The sequence below is a fragment of the Astatotilapia calliptera genome, chromosome 7, assembly GCF_900246225.1.
Source record: "Astatotilapia calliptera chromosome 7, fAstCal1.2, whole genome shotgun sequence".
NCBI lineage: Eukaryota > Metazoa > Chordata > Actinopteri > Cichliformes > Cichlidae > Astatotilapia > Astatotilapia calliptera.
In genome coordinates, this window is record NC_039308.1 from 13,731,083 (window position 1) to 13,756,573 (window position 25,491).

The 25,491-nt window shown below is 41.1% G+C and overlaps 1 protein-coding gene across 1 annotated transcript; it reads right to left on the minus strand.

Moving 5' to 3' along the window:
- Positions 1 to 52: 52 nt before the first annotated feature.
- On the minus strand, positions 53 to 23,878 carry tnfrsfa (tumor necrosis factor receptor superfamily, member a). The gene is made up of 10 exons (XM_026173233.1): positions 23,571 to 23,878; positions 13,058 to 13,241; positions 10,430 to 10,561; positions 5,299 to 5,410; positions 5,041 to 5,171; positions 4,837 to 4,935; positions 4,702 to 4,748; positions 3,562 to 3,837; positions 3,431 to 3,467; positions 53 to 2,352 (listed from the first exon to the last, which is right to left on the minus strand). Exons 1-10 carry the CDS (start codon positions 23,601 to 23,603, stop codon positions 2,051 to 2,053), a joined length of 1,353 nt encoding a protein of 450 aa, XP_026029018.1. The 5' UTR covers positions 23,604 to 23,878; the 3' UTR covers positions 53 to 2,050.
- Positions 23,879 to 25,491: the final 1,613 nt, after the last annotated feature.

A 25,491-nucleotide genomic window follows, 5' to 3' on the forward strand; every position in this document is an offset into this window, starting at 1 on the left:
CCATTGCTGTAAAAACAAAACAAAACAATGAAAACATCATTTCAATGTCTGTACAAAACATTTATTTGAAATAGACATAAAAACAGCTTTGATGTATTTGCATCATTCATATCTGAAATCCACGACGAGCAAACAATAACTAAGGAGACATGGCTTAATGGAAATCATGAACAGAATGGTTTTTTATACAAGGAAGTTTTGTGAACAGCTTAGGAATTGCAATGAAATATGTAAAACCACAGAAATATTACAAAAACATGATTTGTCTTAGTAAACAGAACATCCACTGAAGCCTATTCACTGCTATACAACACCAGGAAAGGCTGAGGGGGATTAAAAAAAGAACTAAAATGTTATCAGGTGAAAAAACTGGATCCAAATGGAGCATGAAAAGGGCGTACAGGGTCCCTAGAAATTGATGCAGGCTGTATTTTCATTGTCTTTCAGTAGATGGCAGTGCCAGCACTGTAGCATCATTCTTTAGCAACAATATATAACTCTGTAACTCTTTTCTTTATACATGAGGAACTGCAGAAAAATGGGCGAAACAAAATCTAGTTAAAAATATTTTTTTTATCCTCAATAACTTCATACGTCACTATATTCATTTTAGTCTGTTAATATAGTTGCATATATACATATATATAGTTTGTGAGACTTCTATGCTCTCTACACATATACATGCGAGAAAATTGGGGGGGAGGAGTCTTCTTTTTGAAACCAGAAAAGGTTTCCTTCATCTTGTGAGACAAAACAATCCGTACCTGCACCCTGCGTCACTGCTGATATGAAGGGACTATTTGGTCAGTCGGCTCACTTTGAAAAGACGCATTCAGCGTTGGGCATCACGGACGCTTCGACAACGTGCCCAACGCGGTCTCGGTGGAAGAAATGGCACCGAATCACTGACACGCCCGCAGCCGAACGGATTCTAAGAAAACACTACGAGCTGAAACTACAACCTGAAACATTTGTTTTCAGTCCTTTTGCCCTGGTGCTACAAACCCCGACAGCACTAATACTGCGTGTGTATTCCAGGGGTCACTTTGGCAATGGCATTAAACAACAAGAGATAACTATTTATTTATTACAATAAATATATCAATAAATAAAATGACCTTTTGAAATTCTCCAAGTTACAAGGACACACTTTTTTTTTTTACTAAGCTACTCGTCGTCGTCCCAGCAGAAAGAGCTGGTGAAACTCCTTCTTCAGCGTTATGTGTGAGTAGTAACACCGAACAGGACTGAATGACGAGGAAGGCCATTTGTGATGTGACCAGGTCGTAGAAAACAATAACAAAAAGACACCTAAGTAAATGTAGGTATTCAAACAGCGCAGCAAAGGTCAAGCTTGTGATTAGTAAGGATGCAAGTTAACCTTTGTTATAACAAACGGAGGCTATCTTCCAATCATTAGTCGGAAAAGTGTTCATGGACTAATATACAGAAGTTGAAATCAGCACAACTGACAGAGCGTGACTTTTTTGCTTTAAATCCTACATGTGCCTGAGGTCAGTGCATCGATACGGCACAGTATTTGTGACATAGCTAATGCCACTCCTACAAACCAGTGTATATATCCTTGTCTCGCGCTAGTGTGTTAGCATCCGGGCGGATGACCAACACAAAGCCAGAAACGTCTTAGCTTTCAGTACTTGGCTACGCTTCTCTACAGCTTAAACCATGCAGCCGCAGCGCCTGCGGAAGATGACAACTTCATGTTCTTGTGCTCTTTTTAAAAAAAAGAAAAAATTTAAATTGTTACACCAGGCTTTTTGTTTCCATGGTTACGCTTCAGCATTTGGCAAGAGGTTAGCATCCTCAGACCGTTCATCAAAACAGCTTGACTTTCCCCTTTTTTGCTTTTATCTTTTTTGTCTTGTTTTTTTTTTTTTTTTTTTAAACTACTGGCTTTTGAATACGTGGCCGATCAGCCACAAAAGAGGTAAGCCTGTTCATGAGACACAACGTCCACTGGCAGTGTCTGTGTGCTGTCTTTTTGTATTAAGTACTTTGTGTTTACTTCATTTGAAGTCCCCGCTGCTTTTCAGGGCGTGTCTGCGTGTTTGTAGTAGCCCCTTCGGAGGGCTTCGGAGGCGATGCTCTCGGCTGAACGTCGCTGGTCCATAGTCAGCAAAGTGTTTAGCAGGTCGTTGATGTCGGCTCGGAGTCCCTGCCTCTGCATCCAGTTCTTCAGCAGTTCATACACTTTATCGCTGGAAGTGCCGCTCTCCGCAAGCCGAATGTGGTTGTCACTGACTCCAATCATTCTGAAGAACTTGTTGTGGATCCGCACGTCCAAGTACTCGTCGAACAAATCGAAGCTCTTCCTCAGGGATTTTTCAGAACCTTTTGGGGGAAAAAAACCAAACAAAACACACAGATGAGACAGGGAAGAATTTCGACTGTGAAAACAGAAAGCCACAACGTGTAAAATGCATGTGCATCTTGTTATTTTACAGACTGCTCCTAACAGACTGTGAACACTAGCGTGCAAATCATAACAGTATAGGCATTGTTCCAACAAAAGGAACAAGCAGCAAGTTTCAATACATTTTCTGTCAGGGGAGGCATGTATAATACTATTAACAGAGGATCAAACAAATCAGTTAAGCCGTGTCCTCTTTAATTCACCATGAGAACAAAACAACAGTAAAAAAGGCTGTATGTTCCGAAGCCCTAGAGGCTCAGATATGGCCTGACTATCATGAGATTATAAATCTATCAAGCAGCAAAGATGAGCTCTGGAGGAGATTTTGTGACTTCCCTTTGGATTGCCATGAACAGCATTAAACTGTACTGTTTTTATGTAAAGCTGTCTGGCTCTTAGGGTAAATCAAGTGGGGAAAAAAAAAGTACTGCAGAGGGTCATCAACACAGCCCAGAAGATCACTGGCTGCTCTCTGCTCAGTCTGGAGGCCATTGCAAACTCTCGGTACCTCAGCAGAGCTGGCAATATCATCAAGGACCACTCTCACCCCAGTAATCAACTGTTTGAACTATTACCGTCAGGCCGACGGTAATAGTTCATATAAAACCAGGACAAACAGATTCAGGGATAGCTTCTTTCCCAGAGCTATCACTGTAGTAAATAAGCACAAAACAATTGAACCTGCTTAACTATACCATACTTGCCATTGTCACTATATTATGCTGCTATTCATACTATCATTATATTAATGCTGCTATCCTGTATATATCGTACTTATTATTGTCTGAGTACTTTGGTTGTTTTATTGAACTTTTTATACTTACATTTATATTTATTATTGCATTTTGCACCAAGGGAGTGGCACTCCAATTTCGTTGTACTTTGTACAATGACAATAAAGGCTATTCAAATTCAAAAGAGCTCTGTGAAAATGTTTCTTAAAGTGGACACCCCCCTTCCCCCCTCCACACACACAAGACTCTGTGTGAATCTTACCTTGTAGTGGCACCAGTCGACATCGCAGAGGATCATCCTGCAACACGAGACAAAATAGAAAGTTTAAGGCGTGATGAAAATTTTAAAATACAGTGTGACCCATTTGAGCTCATTCTGACTCTACTCCTCACCAGATCTGCAGGCAGCTGTCTGAAGGTAGCGGGGCTCTGGTGTGGGGTGTTGGAAACCGCCGTGGGAAGGGCTGACAGGCTAGTTTGAGAGGAACTAGTGGTGTTGGGCAAGCTGTCCCCTAATCCTCGGTCTTCATCTTCGAGGGGCGGGGAGGCCTTGGTCATCCCAGCCTGGGTCTCCTGCAGGAGCGGCCTTGAGTCTGGACGGGACTCCTCGCCTTCTAGACCCGCGTTTTGATCATTCTGTCGCTCCTCTGCTGTGGCTCCACTCTCATCCTGAGCAGGAAAAAGGAAATGTATAGAAAACGTGAACACAACAATGGTATATGTTGTCCAAACAGTGTAATAAATGGACAGAGTTGAAGATTGACGCATCAAAGTTTTGATTAGTGGATGAAAAGCTCGACTGGTATTTAACTCCAATAAATGCTTTAAATCTCATTTCACTGACAGACACAGGGTGTACTATCGTATTATCAAATCTCCTTACATGAGGCGTGCCTCAGGGGTCCATGCTTGGCCCAGGCTTTATCATGCCATAATACTAATAATAATGACTCATTTTACTTTTCCATGAGTGTGTTCTGTAGATAGATTTCACAGGCAGAATTAAGCCCCCCCCCCCCAAATCTTTGATAAGTTTTGTGAAGTAAAAATCTGCTAATGTGAAACACTTGTGAATCTTGTTATGAAAACATATAAAACAGTGTTAAAGCATTTCTCTCTTTTTTCTTCACTGACTTTAAGACACAATTCATGCTTTTATTTTATGTCTATTTGATTACTTTATTGTTGTCATTTTTCAGGTGTCAGCCTGTCTTTACGTTCTTGACTGGAAATGGTCCAAATCACCCCCTCGCACTCTTAACAGGCACTTATAAGAGAGATCAACTACGTTAGCTTTTCCTTGTTGGCTCCCATTCAGTTTTAGAATTGATTTCAATATTTGTTTTTAAGTCACTGAGTGGAGTGGCACCACTTTAACTCCCTGATCTTGTAACCTGCTCTATTCATGCGAGATCACTGAGGTACACTGAGCAGATCCATCTGCTTTTTCTTCCTTCAGCAGCACAGCACTTTGTTCAATGTCCATTTGAAATGGTTTGAATTAAACATGTAAAATAACAACAAACAACTTACAATGGGAATCTTGACAATTTCACTGGACTCGCACTGGAGCTTCAAGCCTATTTTGGAAGCAGGAAAATAGCATTAGGAACACATCTGATGAGCAAAACATTAACTGCAGACGCACATTACTTGATATCAACTCACATGGTATTTCACATGAACGCTGCTTGAAAATGAACCACCACAGAGCCAGTGCGATAATGATGATGATAACGATGGCCAGGAAAATGCACAGAGGTACAACTGAAAGAAACAACAACAAATGCAACGAACACAAAAAATTTAATTTAAGCAATGATAGCTAAAAAACTTTCAGCAGCAGAATCTGAAACTGATAGTGAAACTTACCGATGCTCGCCGGAGGATCCAACGTGGGCGAAAGGGACGGAGTGATTCGTGTGGGGGACAGAGGGCGTTTTCGGCACACTGTGTTAGAAAACGGTGTGCACTTTTTTACCTCCTCCTCATGAGGTTTACACCTGCAGTTTTGAAGCACAGAAACATTTTAAGTAACAGTAAAACAGAGTCCCAAATTTTGACTGTAGGGTAAACGCAGACGCAAAAACAATCCAGAATAATTTCAGGAAACAGGTAAGTGACACTCACTTGACACAGCGCTTGCAGACTTCGCAGGCCTGGTCCGGAACACAGAAGGTATTCGGTTTGCACTGGCACTTGGTGTCTGCAGTTGTGGTGCAGGAAGCAATTTCCTCCTGATCTGTGGACAGTTAGGAAAGTTGTGAGACAAAGAGGCTTCTGTAGCACCTTTCAGAACAAAGTCAAAAAGTGCCTAACAGGACACGATGGGAAATAAACAGCTAAAAAAAAAACAATTAAAAAAAGAAATTCAAGACATGGCATCATGTCTGCTTTTATTTAGCAAAGCTCAACTCTGAATGTTGCAAACTGCGTAAACAGCTACAGACTTTAACAAGTGAACTTCTAAAAAAACGTATTCCCACGACCATCAGCATGCATTACATGATGGAACAAATAGAAGACCTTCAACTAATTGGTTGGACACTGGCAATTATGTGGCAATCTTTTGCAAAGAAAAAAAAAAGATATGTTAGATAATTAGGTTACTAATTTTATCTCCCTCTGAGACATATTTTGCTTCACTTTAACGGGATAATAAGGAACGGAGAATCTGCCACGGTTCATTTCTTAAAATGAGACCTAAATAGATGGTAGCCCTGGCCTTTAGGATACGATCAAAATTAATAATAATTAATAGCCAGCGGTCCAACTCCACAGGATGCCCTTTCATATAAAATCTCATGTTCATGCTTGCCAATTAAAGAAAAATGGCTTTGTTAGGTTGGTTTGCAAAATGTGTGCACACTGTCTTTCACACTAACCTTCCTATCGTTTTATACAGGCGATTAAGCTCATTCTATAGCAAGCTATGGATATTTTAAAGAGTTTTATAGAACTAAGTAAGGACGATTTTTTTTCGTATTCACTGCATATTTTAATGTGATCCAAATAAAGGCGACTTTCCCACAGGTGACAACTGCCACCTTCATCAGGTCACTGATGATGTTTCTGCTGGTGCATTTAGTTGCAGTTATTTAAATCACAGAATACTAAACAATCGTGACTAATCTAAGCTGGAGTTGAAATGGCACAATTATTTTCTGTTTGCTTCAACACTGCCCATAGAGGCAAATGTGCGTTCTGCCGTAAGTGTTAATGATGATCAGTGTAAAGATCATAATGATCTCCATGTGATTAGGCAAGAAAAAAAAATTACCTTACCCTGATGCAAGACTGCACTCATTTCCCATTTCATTAGTAATAACTTAGTAGTACTATTATTGTACGATCTACTGTACAATATTAAGCGCCTTGAGGCGACTACTGTCATGATTTGGCGCTATATAAATAAAACTGAATTTCATTGAATTACTAGTTTGGACCCTCTTTTGCTTTCAGAACTGACTTAATTCTTCATGGCATCGATTTAAGAAGGCGCTGGAAAGATTTCTCTGAGATTTTGGTCCATGTTGACATGACTGCATCACACAGTTACTGCAGAAACCCCTGTTTAATGATTGTATGAGTCCTTGTTTGAGCTACCCTTGCTTTCCTATCAGCTCGATGTAATCTGACAATGCAGGTTTGCATTGGGATTTTTTTTTGGGGGGGGGGGGGGCGTACTAGAGATGGTTGAGCGGGAAAATCACAGCAGATCAGCAGTTTCTGAAATACTCCAATCGGCTTTGTCTGGCAGTAACAACCATGACATGTTTAAAGTCACACAGATTTCATTTTTTCCCCCATTTAGATGCTCACTTTGACCTTCAACAGGTCTTATTGACCGTGTCTACATGCCTAAATGCACCAAGTTGCTGTCGTCGATGAGTCGATGGCTCAATGCAACAACTTGGATTGTTTGCTTCACGTATTTTTTTCCATTTATGCAAGACAAGTTGGAAAAGTAAAGCTGTCAGTCGAGGTTTGGATTTCCAAACCAACAAACAGCTTTTTTGTATTTTAAGCATTTCTCTGATTAGAGTCTGAACACAAACAGGCTGCTATTTTAGTTTAGTACATCTACTCTTACTTATTCCAAGTATGTGGGACAACAGGCTTCACTGTTATTATATTAATGACATGTAACAATCAAAATTAAATTACAATTTTCCAATACAGAGCGACACGGGTTCTGTTTCATTCCTTTCTAAAGGCAGGGCACGAAAAAGACACTGGTAGGATATCATTTGCTGCACGCTTGTTAAACACTAAACCCCACGGCACACTAGAAGCTTTGATTCTGGCAGAGCACACAAATATTTAAAAGGGATTAACTGTGAAATTATGTAGCATAAAAAGAACTATCAAAGATTTTTACGGTCTTAACCTTTTCCTGTTAAAGAAGAGAAGTTTTAAAATGAGTTGAAATACAAAAGCAGCTTAAAATGGTGAAAATTTATCTGTGTTTCTTGTCGGAGTGAAGTGTCATAATTGCACAAAGAGTGACACAACTATCAGCTGTGAAAGCCCAACTGCACAACCAAAACAAGGTATTAAAAAGCCTGTCTATTGCCACTTTACCAAAATTGACTTTGTTGCACTTTAAACAAGTTGGTGATGGGGATTTTATCTGATATTACACTTTATATGTGGCTGACAACAGAGCATTAGGGCTGCCACGATTAGTCGACTAGTCACGATTACGTCGACTATTAAAATCGCTGACGACTAATTTAATAGTCGACGTGTCGTTTGAAGCTTTATAAGATCCCAAAAGACGCAGGAATAAGTAGTAGGATTTAAGAGTGTAATAACGGACTGAAACAGAAGATGGCAGCACTGCATGTACAAGGATGCCAGCTGCCATTAAACCCCGAAGAAGAAGCTGTGTCCCAGAATTCATAGCGCGGCCCAGAGCAGTTGGCAACAATGGCGCACCTAGTTAGTTTTAATATTACTCTTATTATTCTTTTTGGGTCACAAAATAAAGTTTAACATATTTTCAGACGAGAATGTAGCTGTGTAAACCTCAAATATCTGCTCAGTTTATCAGGACACCACATATTTTCAAAAGCGCTCCGACGTTTTCAGAGACGTCTGTTACCCACTAGCTCGATAGTTAGCCAGGGTTCAAGGCTCACTAGAGCCGGTGAGAACACCGGACTCCCGGCAAATCGTCTTTCGCTAATCAGATTAAACATGTAATATAAGTCACTTAGATAAATTAAAAATGTTATTGTTTGGCTTTTTTTTTTTTGTATTTTATTTGTTCTTGAGTAAATCAGTTTGGCTGAGATTAAAGTTATAGTTTTTACACAGCTGAATAAACCTCAAACAGACAGCTGATTATCAAAAGTGTGAGATGCTCGAGAATATACTCCGGTGTCCTGTTATATTTTAGATAGCAAGGAGCAGACGAGACTGAGTTTATTAAACTCCACCGAAACAATCTGCAGATTTCATTAAACTTTAATAAACTATCAGCTTGTCTTTATTTTTAGTTAGCACATACCTTAAACACTTCAAGCTGTAAGCTAATGATAGTTATATAAGAGCAGATGCTGCTGGTGCAGTAAGCTGTACGTTTTACATCCAATAGATGCATGATCTGATTAGTCGACTAATGGCAAAAATAATCGGTGACTAGTTGACTATCAAAATAATCGTTTGTGGCAGCCTTACATAGCAGTCGCTGTTGCTGTGGCTAATTTTTTCCATACAACAATGGTGTTGTAGTACCTCGGCATAGTGACAGATCATCACATACAAAGGAGATACGAGGAGATATTCCAAGCCTAAAATAGACCAAGAGGCTGGTGATTTCTCGATTTTGGTTAATTCATTAAACTGGTAACCATTTGTGTGAGTCTGCGCCACAAAGTCAGATAGAGACATGGGTCCAAACTGACTATTAAAAGCTTACCCTACAAAGGGAAGGGTCAAGGACACACGGTCAATTTGCTATAAATTATAAAACGGTGCAAAAATGTGGCCATTTAAGCCATTTTTTGCCTGTAGAGGATGCTTGGCCCTATAAAAAAGTTTGATAACCCCTGATTTAAACGATTGCATAACATCTTTTACTTGTGCGATAACTTTTACAGACAAAAAACCAAACTGCGGCCTCCGCTCCAAGCAACTTAAGTTCCATCTTACTCCATAAATGATTCACTGAACCAACAGCAGCCTTGTCAATATGAAATATTTTCCGACCAGCAAGTTCTAAAGCGTTCCAGATAACACTGCAGTTCATTTTAAGTAAAAGTAGTCCAACAATAGGCATCTTTTAAAAATTTCATTCACATTTCCTTTGGCGTGTTCCTTTTAATTGTTACATGGTCATAAATAAGTTAAAACTAGAGCAAAACAAACCCATCCACACCCACACATATTAAAAAAACTCTCCTAAAACCGCAATGAATGAGCACAAAGCACATCCTATGTAACAGAAGTCTCTTTTCTGCAGCTCCTGCCTTTCATTGGACACAAAGACAGCAGTGTGGGAGACAATGAGATGCAGCCACACCCAGCTCAGTCAGGTAAGACAGACACACAGGCAAATCTCCTGAGACGTGGAACACACTCACATTCAGCCCACGAAAACAAAAACAACAAAGACACGCCCTGCCACTTGGTGTAACATCATAAGATCACATTGTCATGAGTGGCTCTGAAAGGCGGGGGCGCAGACAAAAAGGTATTAAATTTCCTAAAATGATATATCCGACCAACTGGATTACAGAACACTCGACTTTTATGTTTGTTTTAAGGTTAAAAAAAAAAGCCTTCTGTATTTATTTATAACCTCAGATTTATTGTCAGTACTCAGATTTGACTATTCCATTTCCTGGTACCCGACCTGACGTCATGACTGTGTGCAGCTGCTGATAAACATGTCTTAGATAAGCGGATAAACGGTCAAGCAAATGATTAGTAAAACGTCTCAGTCAATAATAGTTGAGTATTTTGTGATATTTACAGGTACATACAGACATATATATGCCCGTGTTGGTGTTGTTCCTATACCATCATAATAATGTTGGCCCAGGATCAATATTGTAGTTGACCAATAACATTGTCTAAGCATTCAGTATTATAATACTGCAATTAATATTATGAAATTTTTACAATATGTAAAACATCTATGTGGGAAAACAGTGTAGACCAAAAAAACCAATCTATATACAAAGTATACTTATAGTCTATATACAAGTAATGACCTCACTATTGATTTATCAGGGGAGGAGAGTCTCATTACCTGAGCGGCAGTGAGTACACGGCAAGCAGCGGAACATCCCATTGTTGTGCTCTGTGTGGGTCTGTCCATGTTCACATGGAAGACAGATCCCGAGTTCTAGGTCTCTTTCACAGGGCTGATGCACATATGTTCCTGCAAATAAAGGAGAAAAACATCACATAACTAGCCCAAAACATAAACGCTTTGCATGCCCATATAAACAGCATATTTAATATGTGAATGCCAACTTTTAGTGGCGCACTGCGTTTCCTGCCGACGTCAGAGCAGAACAAAGCAACGCGTTAGGTTCATAAAGCTGCAAACCAAAGGAGGCATCGTCTTAGAAAAAAACAAAAAGAGCTTGACCCAAGCCCCAGAGACTGATTATCACTATTTTACATTTCTGCATCATTTTTTCCTGGAATTCGGAGGAGAACAGATTTGCTGAACTGCAGCGAATCAAGTCGATCTCCTTTACTCGCACACTGTCACGCTTTGCAGTTTTAGACTTGATTCATGCACGCTATGAGTACGACCACTTGATTCTCATGTGTTTTCAGGATTTGTTTGCTGCATGAATGGCAAAAAAACAGCAGGAGGAAAAAAAATCAATTAAAAAAAAGTAAAAAACATCTGTGGTTGGACTTTCTAAGCATCTAGTAAATAAAGCCGTTGTATTGTGCTTAGGTTTAGAGACAGTGCAGTCCGTTTCACCCATACTTAACTGGATCCAAAACTAATTTTTGATTTAAAAAAAAATCTATTTGCTCGTAAATAGGGCTGCCACGATTTGTCGACTAGTCACGATTACGTCGACTATCAAAATCGTCGACGACTGATTTAATAGTCGACGTGTCGTTTGAAGCTTTGTAAGATCGCAAAAGACACAGGAATAATAGCAGGATTTAAGAGTGTAATAACGGACTGAAACAGAAGATGGCAGCACAGCATGTACAAGGATGCCAGCTGCCGTTAAACCCCGAAGAAGAAGAAGCAGCTGTGTCCCAGAATTCATAGCGCGGCCCAGCTTAGTTTCCAACAATGGCGGTAGCTAGTTAGTTTTAATATTACTCTTATTATTCTTTCTGGGTCACAAAATAAACGTTTAACATATTTTCAGGAGAGAATGTAGCTGTGTAAACCTCAAATATCGGCTCAGTTTATCAGGACACCACATATTTTCAAAAGCGCTCCGACGTTTTCGGAGACGTCTGTTACCCACTAGCTGATAGCTAGCCGGGGGCTAGGTCACAAGCGCCGTGAGAACACCGGACTCCCGGCAAATTGTTTTCAAACCCACCGCCGTCTTTCGCGACTCAGGTTAAATATATATGAGTCACTTAGATAAATTAAAAATGTTATTGTTTGGCTTTTTTTTAGTATTTTATTTGTTCCTGAGTAAATCGGTTTGGCTGAGATTAAAGTTATAGTTTTTACACAGCTGAATAAACGTCAAGCAGACAGCTGATTATCAGAAGTGTGAGATGCTGGAGAATATACTCCGGTGTCCTGTTATATTTTAGAAAGCAAGGAGTTTATTAAACTTTACCGAAACAATCTGCAAATTTCATTAAAATTGAATAAACTATCATCTTGTCTTTATTTTTAGTTAGCACCTTAAAAGCTTAAAGCTGTAAGCTAATGATAGTTATATAAGAGCAGATGCTGCTGGTGCAATAAGCTGTAGTTTTACGTCCAGTGGATGATGATCTGATTAGTCGACTAATCGCATAAATAATTGGTGACTAGTCGACTATCAAAATAATCGTTTGTGGCAGCCCTACTCGTAAATAAAAGTTTATACTGACAAGAAGAAGCAGAAAGCTATCATTCCACACCATTAAATGGTTACTGTGGCTTTAAAACATGTGGTAACAGCTGAGCAACTGGGATAAAGAGGAGAAAACACAATAATGCATGAGGAAGGAACATCACACATTATTGAACCAAACACAAGCAAGCCGAACAGTGTCAAACAATGACGACCTCTTATTACTATATTAATTAACTGTGAACTGATAATCTATTAACTCTTACTTCAAAGTGGCAGGCAGTGATGATTACATTTGCAGCTTTTTCACAAGTAATCATTTGTGAATCTCTAAGTTCATGTAAATAAACAAAAACTGGAGTTGATCGAATATTTAAAAAAAAAAAGGCATTTCTTAGAATCCACTGTGGCAAATAAAATAATTCAATCAGTTAGCAGAACCATGCGGTGCTTGTGTCTCAGCTAAACGCTCAGACTTAAAAAGAAACAAAAAAACGACAACAAAAAAAACGGCTTTATTGAATTTTTTTCATAATAAATTAAAAGGATTAGTGCTTTTAAGGACTACAGCTTTAAAAATAACCTCTGCGTCACACCCCGCACATTTCACTTCACGTTTTGCTTCACTCTCATCTGCTGAGACGGAGCGGTTCACACATTCTTTCCAGATCAGGCTGGGGGAATATTTTAAAAACTAGTTTGGGATCAAATTCAGCTTATGGCTTTGACATTTACCTTGAGTTAGAAACAAAAACAAAGAAGACACCATGCCAATCTAAACGTTGGCTACAAACTGCCCTCGTGTCAGTTTGTCTTATGTTTGTATCATTTTTGTAGATATAGTGACACGGGAGTGTAACTCCTCTTATCCGCCTTACCAGCATTGCAATTGAGGCAGCAGAGTCCCTGGTGCAAGTACTGTTCATTCTCCACGCAGGATTTGTGTAGTCGAAGTGTTCGGTTTACGTATGCTTCATTGGACCACTGAGCTGCTGGAGGTTCTGCTGCACGACACACAACCCAGATGAAGAGTGCTGCCACCTTCACCTGCATCGTCAAGGTCTGGGAGACAAACAGGGAGGAAGAAGAAAAGATGAGATTCGGGTTATTTTTGTGCATCCACAGTAGGCCGACTAACCCGCAATCAAACTCATAAGATAAAGGAAAGCAAAGAGGAGAATCTATCTTCATAGGAAACCTTGTGTGAGCAATCTACATCTTAATTTGAACCATCTGATCTCAACATCTGCCGTGGGAAGCAATTAAGGGAGCTGTGCAGCCGGTCAGAACTAGAGGCAACACAAACTCGTGTGTGCAGGATGCAGAGCTACACGTTAACTACATGCAGCGCAACAGGCAGCCAAACTTAATTAGGCCTTGATCTGGTTTTCCTCTAGTTCAAAAAAAAGGAGGGGAAAAAAAGGCAGAGAATCTGCTTCCTCTGCTGTGGATGTAAAAGACAGAGTTTGATAAGGTATCTTAACTAACAGCAGCATGATGCCCATATCAAATGCGGGTTCAGAAATCCATTCATGGGCTGGATAATAACAGGCTTGTATAGGTGGGGTACTGAGAAGAATACAGCCGAAACACTTTAGTGCGGCCCCCGGGCGATGGTGTTTATTCACACGCTTTTCACCGTGTCAACGTGAGAAGGCCCCATTCACTGGCAAACAACGCACTTTAGTGCCTCTACTTCAAATGACCCACATTCTTAAAGCCAGACTCTTTGAATGCCGGGACATGCGACACCGACATGAAGCGCCTCGAATGCAACACGACACCTCGTGGGTAAATGAAAGTCCTAGATTTGGAGGTTTTGTCTTCTCCCGTGTGCACACCCCCACAACCACCCCACCCCGACCTCTGTTAAAGCAGGAGAGAGAATATGGGACAGGCTGGGTGGAAAGGACTGAGTAGTGAAAGGGGGGGGGGGGGGGCAGAAACTGTAGACAGCAGGTTGAAGATGGGATGTTCTACAGGGAATAGGCACTCTAAAAAGGACAGTGTGGGAGAATGAGGGAAATAAAAGCTGAGAGCACATAGGCAGAGGTAGAGAAAGAGGAACGGGGAAGAGACCGACTCCTGACGCTAGACTTGACTCTCTGGAGGGCCGCCATGCCTTGTTGTTCAAAGGAACTTTCCTCCCTCTCTCTTTCCCTCTGCCTTTTCCCTTCTTCCTCTCCCTCTGCTCACGTCAGACTTTCCAAAGACGCTGAGAAGCAGACGTGGAGTTACAGACGGCCGGCAGAGCAGTCACAATCACACCATTTACATCTATCCAAACATTCTGGGGAACGGGGGAGGCAGAAGAGAGAGGGAGAGAAAGTGAGAGGGGGGGAACTAACAGCTTGCATGACACAGGGTGAGTCTTTAGACTTGAATATACTGTGTGTAAGACTGTGGGCTGGGTGGGGATGTGGAGAGACGGAGAAAATCTGTGCACAAGCGCACGCTACAGACAAAAACAGTGGAAAGAAAACAGGAAACTAAAGAAATGAAGGAGCTGCGCTAAAGGTAATCTTATACCCCACAACGCAGGCACAGACTGTGAAGCTGTGCTCGGTATTCAGGAATATCTTTAATAGAGTGTCTTTACAGAGCACAGCCCATTGAAGGGTGCCTCTCTGACAGTAAACATGAACGGACAGTGCTGATATTACATCATTTCCAGGCTTTGTTCGTTTCAAGGCCTGCGATTCCAAACACTCCCAGGTGCAGCCGTTCTCAGTAGCTAACCTGTTATGATCGGCAAGGTTACGACAAGAAAAGATGCAACATTTCTTTTTTTAAACTGTTGACTCTGCCACTTCATTTAATTTCACAGTCCAAACAAATGTCTTGCTTCTTTACCTTGCTTCTTTGTCTTACTGGTCTGATCGCAGTTGCGTAAAACCGAGAAAATAGCTAACTCTTACACTGAAGTAGCTCTAACAAATACATTTATTCACTGATTGTTGCTCAGCAAACCATAAAGGGTTTAAATGACGGAATCAAAAATATAATCTTTTCTCTAAAGTTGGATCTATGGCCCTGCACTGGTGCAATTGTGGGGTTTCAGATAATACAGAAGCTGCTAACATGCACTTACAGTACATGCGCAGTCCCAACAGTGATGGTGCAGTGCGTCAGTCAAATATTGACTGGTTTAAAAGTTAGCTTTACCAGGAAAGGAAACCATAGTGGAGTTCACCATGAGGAGGAAGAAATGCATAAAGGAACATCAAATACCAAAGAAAAGCAGTTTTTAGTGTTTAACACTTTTTTTTAGTCCACACTACAAAGATGTTCTTTGTCTATTATGACTGCTATCTTCTCTGCTGCAAGCTAAAGGACCGGCAACAACACAAACGCATAACTTTCATAGCAACCCAAGTGACAGCAGAAAGCTCCAACGTGCAAACATGGACCTACAGAGCGTTGCACCTACAGGACTACAAGCACAGCACCATGAGTCTTGTGGTATTTCTTGAACACAGCCTTACTTGCACACAAGGAAAAGAAACAAGGCCACACGTCCACACTAATATCCTAAGGCTTCTGAACTACGCTGGCACAAAAGTAGAGCATATACAAACACTATGGGCAGCCACAATGTGGCTTGGTTTAACCTCCACAAACCAAGTGAGGAGGAATAGTGGAGTGACCGTAACCTCAGCGTAGCAAGCCCTCCAAACCCTCCAATTCCTGGAAACACTCCAACTTCAGCAGAAGTGGCCCAGTCCTTCTCTCTCCCCTGCCAAATGAGAGAGCTTGGCTACAGATAATTTGCTAAAACAGTGTCCTATTGTTATACAGTCTGCATGTATGATAAGTTAATACTCTACATGGGTGGATGCAAGTTAAACTAATAAGTAGCAATACAATAATAAGGGACTTTCTGTGCATCGACAACAGGAGCAACACTCCACTTCCTCTAAGCACCCGGGTTCCTCCAAATTGCCTTGGCACAAACTCTGCACATGCCATGTACACTGAGAATGCGTTTGTGACTAAATGACAGGACATCCTTTCAGTTTTGACCCAGGTTATCAATGGGCCATTTAGACGGCTGTGATCACCCTGTATTCCTGAGGAAATTACAGTAAGCCCCTTTATTAAAGAAATAAAGATGGGCAGAAACAGAAAATGCGAGGGTCTCTCTCTCGCCCCGTCTCTCACGCAGACATGCACAATACGTACAAACAAACTAAGATAGCGTCTTCATTTCATATCGGACAGATGATTTCAATCATAGCCAACTGATAAGCAAAGACATCATGCACCTCATTATAGTCCTGCATCCAGAGCAGGACCTGATTTTCCATATCATGCTTTTCTTATTAGAAAATAAATTTCTTTCATCAATTAAGGGACAGCTTGGACACCGCGCAGCCGACGTCACACTACATGCACAAAATACGGCTGACGAGGAAAAGAGTTGAGATTAAAAAGCACAGTTATGTTGTTACTCATAAAACACACACCTTTAAGTCAGCCGCCTACACTTTTCTTTGGTGTAGTCTAAAGGAAACCAGTTGTAGTTGTCACTTCATATCACTTCAATCGAAAGTTGTTGTTGTTTTTTTTACAGTAACTTGCACTGATTTGTTGATCTGCTTTTTCTCCTTAGACTTTGACAGTTAACACCCCCCCCCCACACACACACACACCCCATGGCTGCCTGATGGTTTGAGTAATTCTCAGATCGAGTCTATCGCACTTCTTCCAAGCACTTTGCAACTTGTTCTCTATTGTGTTCTCTACTTGTTCTCCTGTTTGCCATTTATTTCTACTGTCATTCTATTTCTACTTTATTCCTGCACAGTTGGTGTGAAGCACCCACAACTTCGTTGTTCATGTAAAATGACAATAAAAGGTTATTCTATTCGATCTGATAGCAGCCTAATCATCTGATTGGATTATCGACGCTCAGCAGCCGGAGGCTCTGAGCAACTAAGTAAACCAACACTGATTATCAACCACCACTCCTTTATTTCCATGTTGAATGCAGGAATTTACTCATTTCACCCTGACAACGTTTGAGAACCTCAGCACGCGACAGCCGAGGCTCTGCAGCACATCAAAATTGACTCAAACATTAATTTAATTTCATATTTCAACACGTGGCTTCTTCTGCCCTTTACCATCATCCACTACTTAACAAGCCACTCCATTTACCACAAAGAATATCAGTCAGATTTATGATGATTCAACTACTTCTGGTTGTTTTTTCCCCAATTTATTCAAATTAAGTGATTAATTTTCCTAGCTCTGTAGTTGGTTTCAATATGACTGCAAAAGAAAAAAACAAACAACTAGAAAAAACCCCCAAAACAATAAAATGGGGTTAAGAGTTCAAGCTAACCAATTCACTGTCTCGTATGTTTTAAACATATTTCTGAAGGAATAATGTATTACAGTGGTGACCAAACCGGCCAAAAGATCATATGACAATTTTTGGGGGGATAGAACCACAATTTTCCCCACAGATTTAGCTGAACTCATGAGATCACATGATTAGCTGTGCATAGGGTTGCCTTACTAAAAAGCTTGTCATTTTGGCTCAAGGCTTAAGAGGACAAAGCTCCAGCTAGACTCGGAGCACAACATGGCGCATGTTTCGCCTTGTTGTTCTATATGGTGCGACTGTTGACCTCTTAAGGCTTTTTCTATCTGCTCAATTAACTTTGGAAGGAGTCAAATGTGTGCCAGAGACCTACTTCTGCTTTAGCTTCAGGCTTATTTTTGGCTCCGATTCCTGTCTTAATATTCTGACTGGAAGTGGAGGTCTCTGCATGTAGCTCGTTGCTTGTAGCTTTGTCCGTCAGTTGCCCTGCGATGCACCTCTGCTGCGTCTAGAGCGCTGTCCTTACTGTATGACGAGTTGCACTTTTGTTTAGCTCATGCAGAAGAACTTGAAAAGTGCTTTTATTTAGTTAATGGCGATGAACTCAAAAACATGTGATCTACCAGATCAAGAGATTGTGTAATTCATGATGTCTGGTGTTACTCTGTCATCATGTAGTCATTTAAGAACTGAAATACTGATTTCTTTTGTAATGTCATGAGTATATAATTGATAATTATCACTCAAAATATGTTTAATGTGATTTCATTTCCTAATTTAAGATGAATCTTCACGTATACTCTGTCCTAAATTAAACTTTATTTAATATGTTTTACATGTTACAATAAGGGGTTCTGGGTCTTAATGAAACTGTTTTGTATTGTACAGCTCAAATCCCCCACGACTGACCTTGACATGACAGTGAACGCTCTGTGCTTTACAGATAAATCCTGGCATTGCCTGGAGAAAGGGGGTTGATCATGCACAACTTTCCTTGAGTGATAAATTACGCTGACATTTTGGGTTAGATTATGAAGACAAGTACAGCCCAGCTTCTGTCAGGAGAAATAAGTCTGACACTCGCTGCATGGCTGTAAATAAATTCAAAGTTCAGCCAAGCTCGCACACATTCATCATTATAAAGCTGAATGATAGAAAATAAAGAGAATGGCTCCCGTGTCAGTGCAGTACAGTTAAGAACAAGAAGGCGCTAACAGTTTCAAAACCACATTGTTAGGTCGCATACGCAGTGCACGCACGCACGCACGCACGCACACACACACACACACACACACACACATATAATATAGCACACAAGCACACATAGAGTGCATGTGTGGGGAGCGTGTGAAAAGCGGCTGCCCCCTCCTCTCAGGGAGCACAGGAAGCTCGAGACAATACAGAGGCTTCATGCAGGGTTCAGCTCCAAACTGTTCCCTGCACAGCAGCCTGCCTTAGAGCAGGCCCAGCACCCGATTAGACCCACAGCATATCCGCTAGGTTGGATATTTATAACTCAGGGAAGCTGCTGCTCCATAGCACAAATTCTTGAGTTTCCTCAGGAGGTGCGCTCCACTGATTAGATGAGGGTGACAGTGTGTCACAAGCAGGTTTGGTGACATTTACCAGGGGAAAAAGAAAAAAAAAAAAAAGGAAAAAGAACGATGATCCGCGATGACGACAGCTGTATTGAATTTCCTGAGAGACTCTTGACCACAAGTTGTCAAAATTACTGATACCCTGACGTTGATGTTTACCGCAAAAGAATGGCTGCATTGTTTTGATGAGTGAAACAAAGTGGGTTGCTGAAAGTTCAAAAGGTTCCACGCAGTTGTAAGCAGGTGCAGCGTGGCGCTTCTTTAGTTTTTCGTTCGAATCATTTTGTTGCCAGGTCGATGTGGTCTCGGTGGTCTGTAAAGGTTGACTGCTCGTACGTGTACTCCACGTCATTGTAACTCATACAGAACGTTACGGACATCCAATTTGAATGTCAATCCACAAATCACATTTGTGTGCTGCCGGGCGATTAACTTGGCCTTTTCAAATCGTGATTAGGCCTGTCACAGGAAAGCTAAGCGGTGAATCACAAGACAACTCCTGCAGGGAGGGAATTAAAAAAAAAGAGAGCAAAGAAAGGATGACTAACAGATTTAAGAATGAGCAGGAATCCATCACCTCGCTTTAAAGACAATCACATTAGCTTCCCTAAAGCTCATCTTTGTGTAAAAGGGAGGGGGGCAGTTTGAAGTGCTGGCGGTTTATTGAGTTCTCTATAAACACACCGCTGCAAAAAATGTAGAATATGTGACTGGTGTAGCGGGTCAAGAAGGACTTAAGTGACCATCAATGGTTGGAATTTGCACCAGATTTATGTCTTTGTAAACAGACTTCCATTTTCTAGACAAAGGTTGAGCTTGTTCCGAGACTCAACACTTTTATTATAATCTGCTCATTCATTCCAGGAGAGCAGGAAATCAGAAGATACAGCACCGCTGCAAAACCTTTTCCTGATCTGGCTTCATGGTATGTCAGGTTTGAAAGGTGCCTTTAGGCCAGGACTGTACTTTTGACTACGTTAATCGATTATTATTGACTATTAAGGAAAGGAAATCATGGAATAATTCAATAATCAAAAGGAATGCTGTCAGCTGATATCAACCTTGATATTGGCTTATCGGCAAACAAGTAAAAGAAGTAAAGAAATAGCAACAGAAACATAGTAAACAAACAGAAATAAAAATATGAGTTAGATCAGTCGGGATTTTCTTTAAAAAAAATTAATAAATAATTTTACTCGGGGATTTCTCTGAAATTCAAAAAATAATTACAGTGTAAAAATTTTTAACACGAGACCAACAGTGGCACTATTAAAAAATAGAATAGTGCACAATGATTCTTTATACTCGGTGGAAGCCGAAAATTGAAAATAGAAGTATAGCAATTTTCGAGCTTTATTTAAACCAGTACAAAACCAAAAGGAATCACTAATCAGTAATACCAAACTGTCCGTCACGCCACAGAAGCTAGGATCAGGGACCATGTGGAGCTGTGTTTAAAAAGTGACTGAAAAGAGCAATAAAACAGTGGAGGAGTAACTGCATGACTGAGTTATCCATAATGAAAATTCCAAATTTGTGTTAGCAACATTTGGAGAGAGACACATCACAGTGCTGCTTTCACTTCATGATGTTCTTGTATATATGAACAGCTACTTATGTGCCATGTGCTCATACAACACACTCTACTCTTTTAGCTATTTTAAGCCATGTTCTCACTTGAACTCCAGACAGTTATTAGACTCAGATGAGGACATTGCCTTTTCTAATATGCAGCAGGACATAGCCCAGGGGTCCCCAATCCCAGTCCATGAGGGCCGGTGTCCTGCAGGTGTCCTGACATAGCCTTTTCCAGGGTTATCCTTACTAATGAAACACTGCGTTTTGTTTTGACTGCCTCCGTAGATGACACAGGTTATCCATAATAAAACTTTGTCTCTGTGCATTCATTGGGCCATTACATGTGCTATTCTCAAACAGGCATAACTAAACATCACATGGATATGGTGGCAAATAGCGGCCTGTCTCTGAGCCTGGTTCTGCTGGAGGTTTCGTCCTGTTAAAAAAATAGTTTGTCTTTCCCACCGTCACCAAGTGCGCGCTCGTCTGATTGCTGGGTTTTTCTCTGTATTATCTTAGGGTCTATTGTAGGGATCTGTTGTTGTGATTTCTTGCTATATAAATAAAAATGAACTGTTTTAATGGGCACCTATATCAGGTAAAGTCTAGAAACAGGCTTCTATGTCCACAACAATCCTTCGTAGCACTTTCTGACATGAAAAAAAGTGACTTCCAGTAAAGATTACCTTTTAGCACTCACAATGTGACACAGGGTTAGCCAAAGGAATGTTTTCCATGTATGAAAGATGTAATTAGTAGCTAACATAGCAAACTGAAACTAGATGAGGTTATTCTGTTTATCTTGATAGTGGGGATGTTTGACACGGAGTCAATTATCTCCACTTACTTCAATTCGGGACCAGATGTGAGCGGTGACTCGTCTCTGTTGGTATGCATCACGTGGGTAGGCAGCACCTGAACAGGTGGCACTCCCTCCATGAGTCAGCGAGTCCTTTGATAAGACTAGGGTGATTCACCTTAGCAACTGCAGGTCCACACAGGATAATCAATTGACTAACAATAAAACATCCTGGGCTCTCTGAAGAGCCCACACTAAAAGGCACAGACGCCACCTGGTATCAGACACTGAGTTGCGCTGCATTGCATCATTCGGCCTCTCTACAGCTTCTCTAAGCCACAGGCATGGTTATAACTGTTCACATGGTCACCGAGCAGAGCGGCAACAAGCAGTGTCTACAGTATTAGGAACACTAGCGTTGCCGACCACTGCTTGTCCCCAGTGTCATAGTTTGGCCTCCGCTTGTCCCAGATGCCTGTCCTGCCCTTGTCTGTGTAGTCCACAGAGACGGAGAGGACTATTTCCTGTGTGAACCAACACCCAGACACACAGTAAACAATCACAGATAAAAATCTAGTGTACATTTGCATGGGCATGACAATTCTAAGAAGTAAATTGATGCCACTAATATCAGCAAATCTGTATACTCAAGACAGGAAGTTTACTGGACGGCCAGGCACGTACACTCGGGCAATTTGGAGGGGTGGTGTGTGTGTGTGTGTGTGTGTGTGTGTAGGGGGGGATTAGAGAGGTGGGGAGGAGGAGATGAGGAGGGGCTGAAGTTTCCTCATAGTCCCTTAGCAACAAGGCCTGCTGGCGAGGCCTCCAGAATGTACTGTGGTTTACAAAAGAGATAAACATTGACTTTGCCACCCGGAGAAGTAAATCGGATTTCAGTAATGGAACACTGCATGACTTAAAACGCAGATCAGACAACTGGGAAAACAAACACTGGAGCTCCAGGCCCATCAGAAGATATTACATTTACTTTTAAACAGCTCCATGTACAGTGAGCAGAGCGACAGTGGGCATGTGTGATGAAATGCCACTGACAAACGCCACTACCCTCATCAGCTAAACAAGATGCCAACGCTTGATTTGTTCCGTCATTAGGAACTCATATCATTTTCCACATCTTATCTCGTGTAGCGTTATCCTGGTGTAATCCAGTAAACTGTGACAAAGGAAGTAGATCTCCTCTAATTCAAATGCGTATTTTGCATTAATCAAAGTACTTTTAATGCAGGACAAAGGCTTCCAGTCTGCTCACAGTGCTGGTAGTATAGGCGGCACAGTTGGAAAAAACAACAGGGGAGGAATGAAAAGACGTCTCTGTGAAGGTCTGAGTGGAATAAACTCTAAGAGAGAAATAGCTGAGAGTTGTTATGGACTAACTGATAAGGTGAATTCTTAGCTTTCTGATTACACATTCAGTCATGCTTCTCACATTCTACACAATTTGATTTAAAGCTCGTTTGAGGCAGCAGGCCCACGGCCGCACAGCTCTCATTAATAGCGGCTAGAGGGCCAGCTACATCCGCTGCGACAGACCGAGAGCCGTCATATGCTGAATGTCTGAGGAGTGTGACCGCATGATGTCCAACACAGATGGTGGCTGTAGTGTTGGAAGAGAGAGGGGGGCGAGCGAGTGAATGATCCAGCACATGCACTGAAGAGAGCAAAGACACAAAAACCAAAGTATTTCTGCATTTTCTCCAGAAATAAACACTTTAATAATTAACAACAATAAACACAGTGTTGCTTCCTGTGCCTGGGACAATGCACGGACTTGTTTCATCTTCAAGTTCACAGGCCTGGACGTGATTTCAGCTTCCACGACACTCTTATCTGTGTCGGCTCTTCGCTTTAACTTAATGAGACAGAAGCCTTTTCTTAAAAAATATATACTTTTAGATTATAAACGTTTAGCGGCAGCTTGAATTAAGAGGCTACTTTGGTAAATGATTTTTATAGAAACTATCAAGTTAGGAGCGTCAATGAATCAACAATCCACTGGACACACGCAAATAGAGTGGTAGGCATTCAACAAAGAGCGTATTTAGAAAGCAAGTGTCGTGTTTACTTACATGAAGTTTCCCGACCACCGGATCGAAGTTCATCTCGGGAGCTTCGCGTTGAGAGACAATCCCAGAGAGCTGGAAAGTCGCTTTACAAAACCCAAACTACTCTGAAGTCTTTAAAAAACCCCACACATACAGCGAAAAAGAAAACAGTGACACGAGTTCGACCTACGCTCGCTCCTTCGCCCGGTTTCTTTCATGAGTTTAACTCTTCTTTTTTCTTTTAGTGTTTAAACTTTACGGATTTTTCCTGAGAGAGGAGAAACAGACACGGTCTGAGCACCAGCGAGGAGCTTTTCCTTTTTTTCATGCTTCGAGCACTTCGCGTGACGTCAGACTGCGAGCCAATCACAACCCGTCCCTTAGAATAATAATGAAGGAGGAAATTGCGAAGCTTTGCAAAGCAAAGCAAAACAGCAACATTTTAACGCACTTCACTGCGTTGCTCGCTGAAGATCGTGTGTTGTTACTGGGTGAAGTGTGTAACACTGTTCCATGCAAGCAGAGGGAGTTTCTCAGAAGTCTGCAAATCATCACGCCACGAGACTTTGATCAGCGTGGAGTGGCATCACACTCCAGCTACATTAACCTGGGTATGTAATGTGTAACTCACTAGTAACAACCGGCTAATGTGCAACAAGTTGGAACTCAAGTGAAGAAATGAGTGATCCCAAAGTGTGACACCCTCCATGCGTGCAGAGCACTGAAGTGGACTCGCTCTTATTTCTGATGATTAATCAGAAGGTCTATTAAACCTACAGTTTAACGGTTGTTTACAAAAAGATCAGATGCACTGTCACATGGAAATTTTACTAGTAATTATTTATTTGCACATCATAATAGGATAAGGACTCAACGCTTGGAAAAGTTATGGAACGCTGAAGAAAACATCTGGTGGAATTCCCCCCCCCAACTAATTAGTAAAATGACTGGGAATAAAAGAGCATACCACAGAGGATGAATCTTTGAGAAGTAAAGCTGGGGAGGGGTTAACCAAAAGACTTGGCCAGCAAATAGTTTATTCTTACTCACCTCTTTTTGCCATGTGTGCATACACCACTTTGCATTTAATTGTTAGTTATTATTAAACTCTTGATGTCTTTCATAGTGTATCTTCAATCCTGCACACGCAGCCCCCCACCAGCTTGGTTCTTCCTGTTAAAAGGGAGCTTTTCCTTCCCACTGTTGCCAACTGCTTGCTTATGGGGGTCATCTGATTGTTGCTTTATACCTTACAATATAAAGCACCTTGAGGTGACTGTTGTCTGCTATATAAATAAAATCAAACTGAAATAGTTTTGTGGCAATTTTTGTCATGTAAAGTCAACCATAAGATTTAGAGAATGAAAAGAAATCCTTGTATGCGAGGGAAAAGGCTGAAAAGCAGACCTGCATAGCTCTGGGTGACTCTGCAGTCTGCATGGGCTCAGGAACAGTGGTGGAAATGAACAAATGCTGCGTCTGAGAATGCAAATTAGAACTCTGCAATATAAGAAGAGAAATAAAACACATTAAGTTAGCTCAAGAAGAGCTGGAGCCTTCTCTAAGCATCTTATTTTAAGTAGGCTGATGTCGAAAACTGTCCTGTGGACTGTGAAAATTTGAAATAGTTTTTAGATATCATGGACACTGCTTCCTATGGACAATCAGGTTTTTTTTTTTTATCAGCTTGTAGTTTAAAAGCAAGCATTTGTGAGGCAGTAAGGAAATATAGGCAAAGATAAGGTAAAGGAAACATTTAATACGGAGTTAATACGAAATGATACATACAGGTTTTGTAGCAGCATATGCTATTATCCATCATCTTTCTCAAAGACGGCTCGCTCATTTCAGCCAAAGCATGCTCTGCATGATGGACGGGACTCAAAGAACCCTGCTGCCCTCCTGAGAACATTTGGCACGTAAAATAAAGATGATCTTAGCGGTC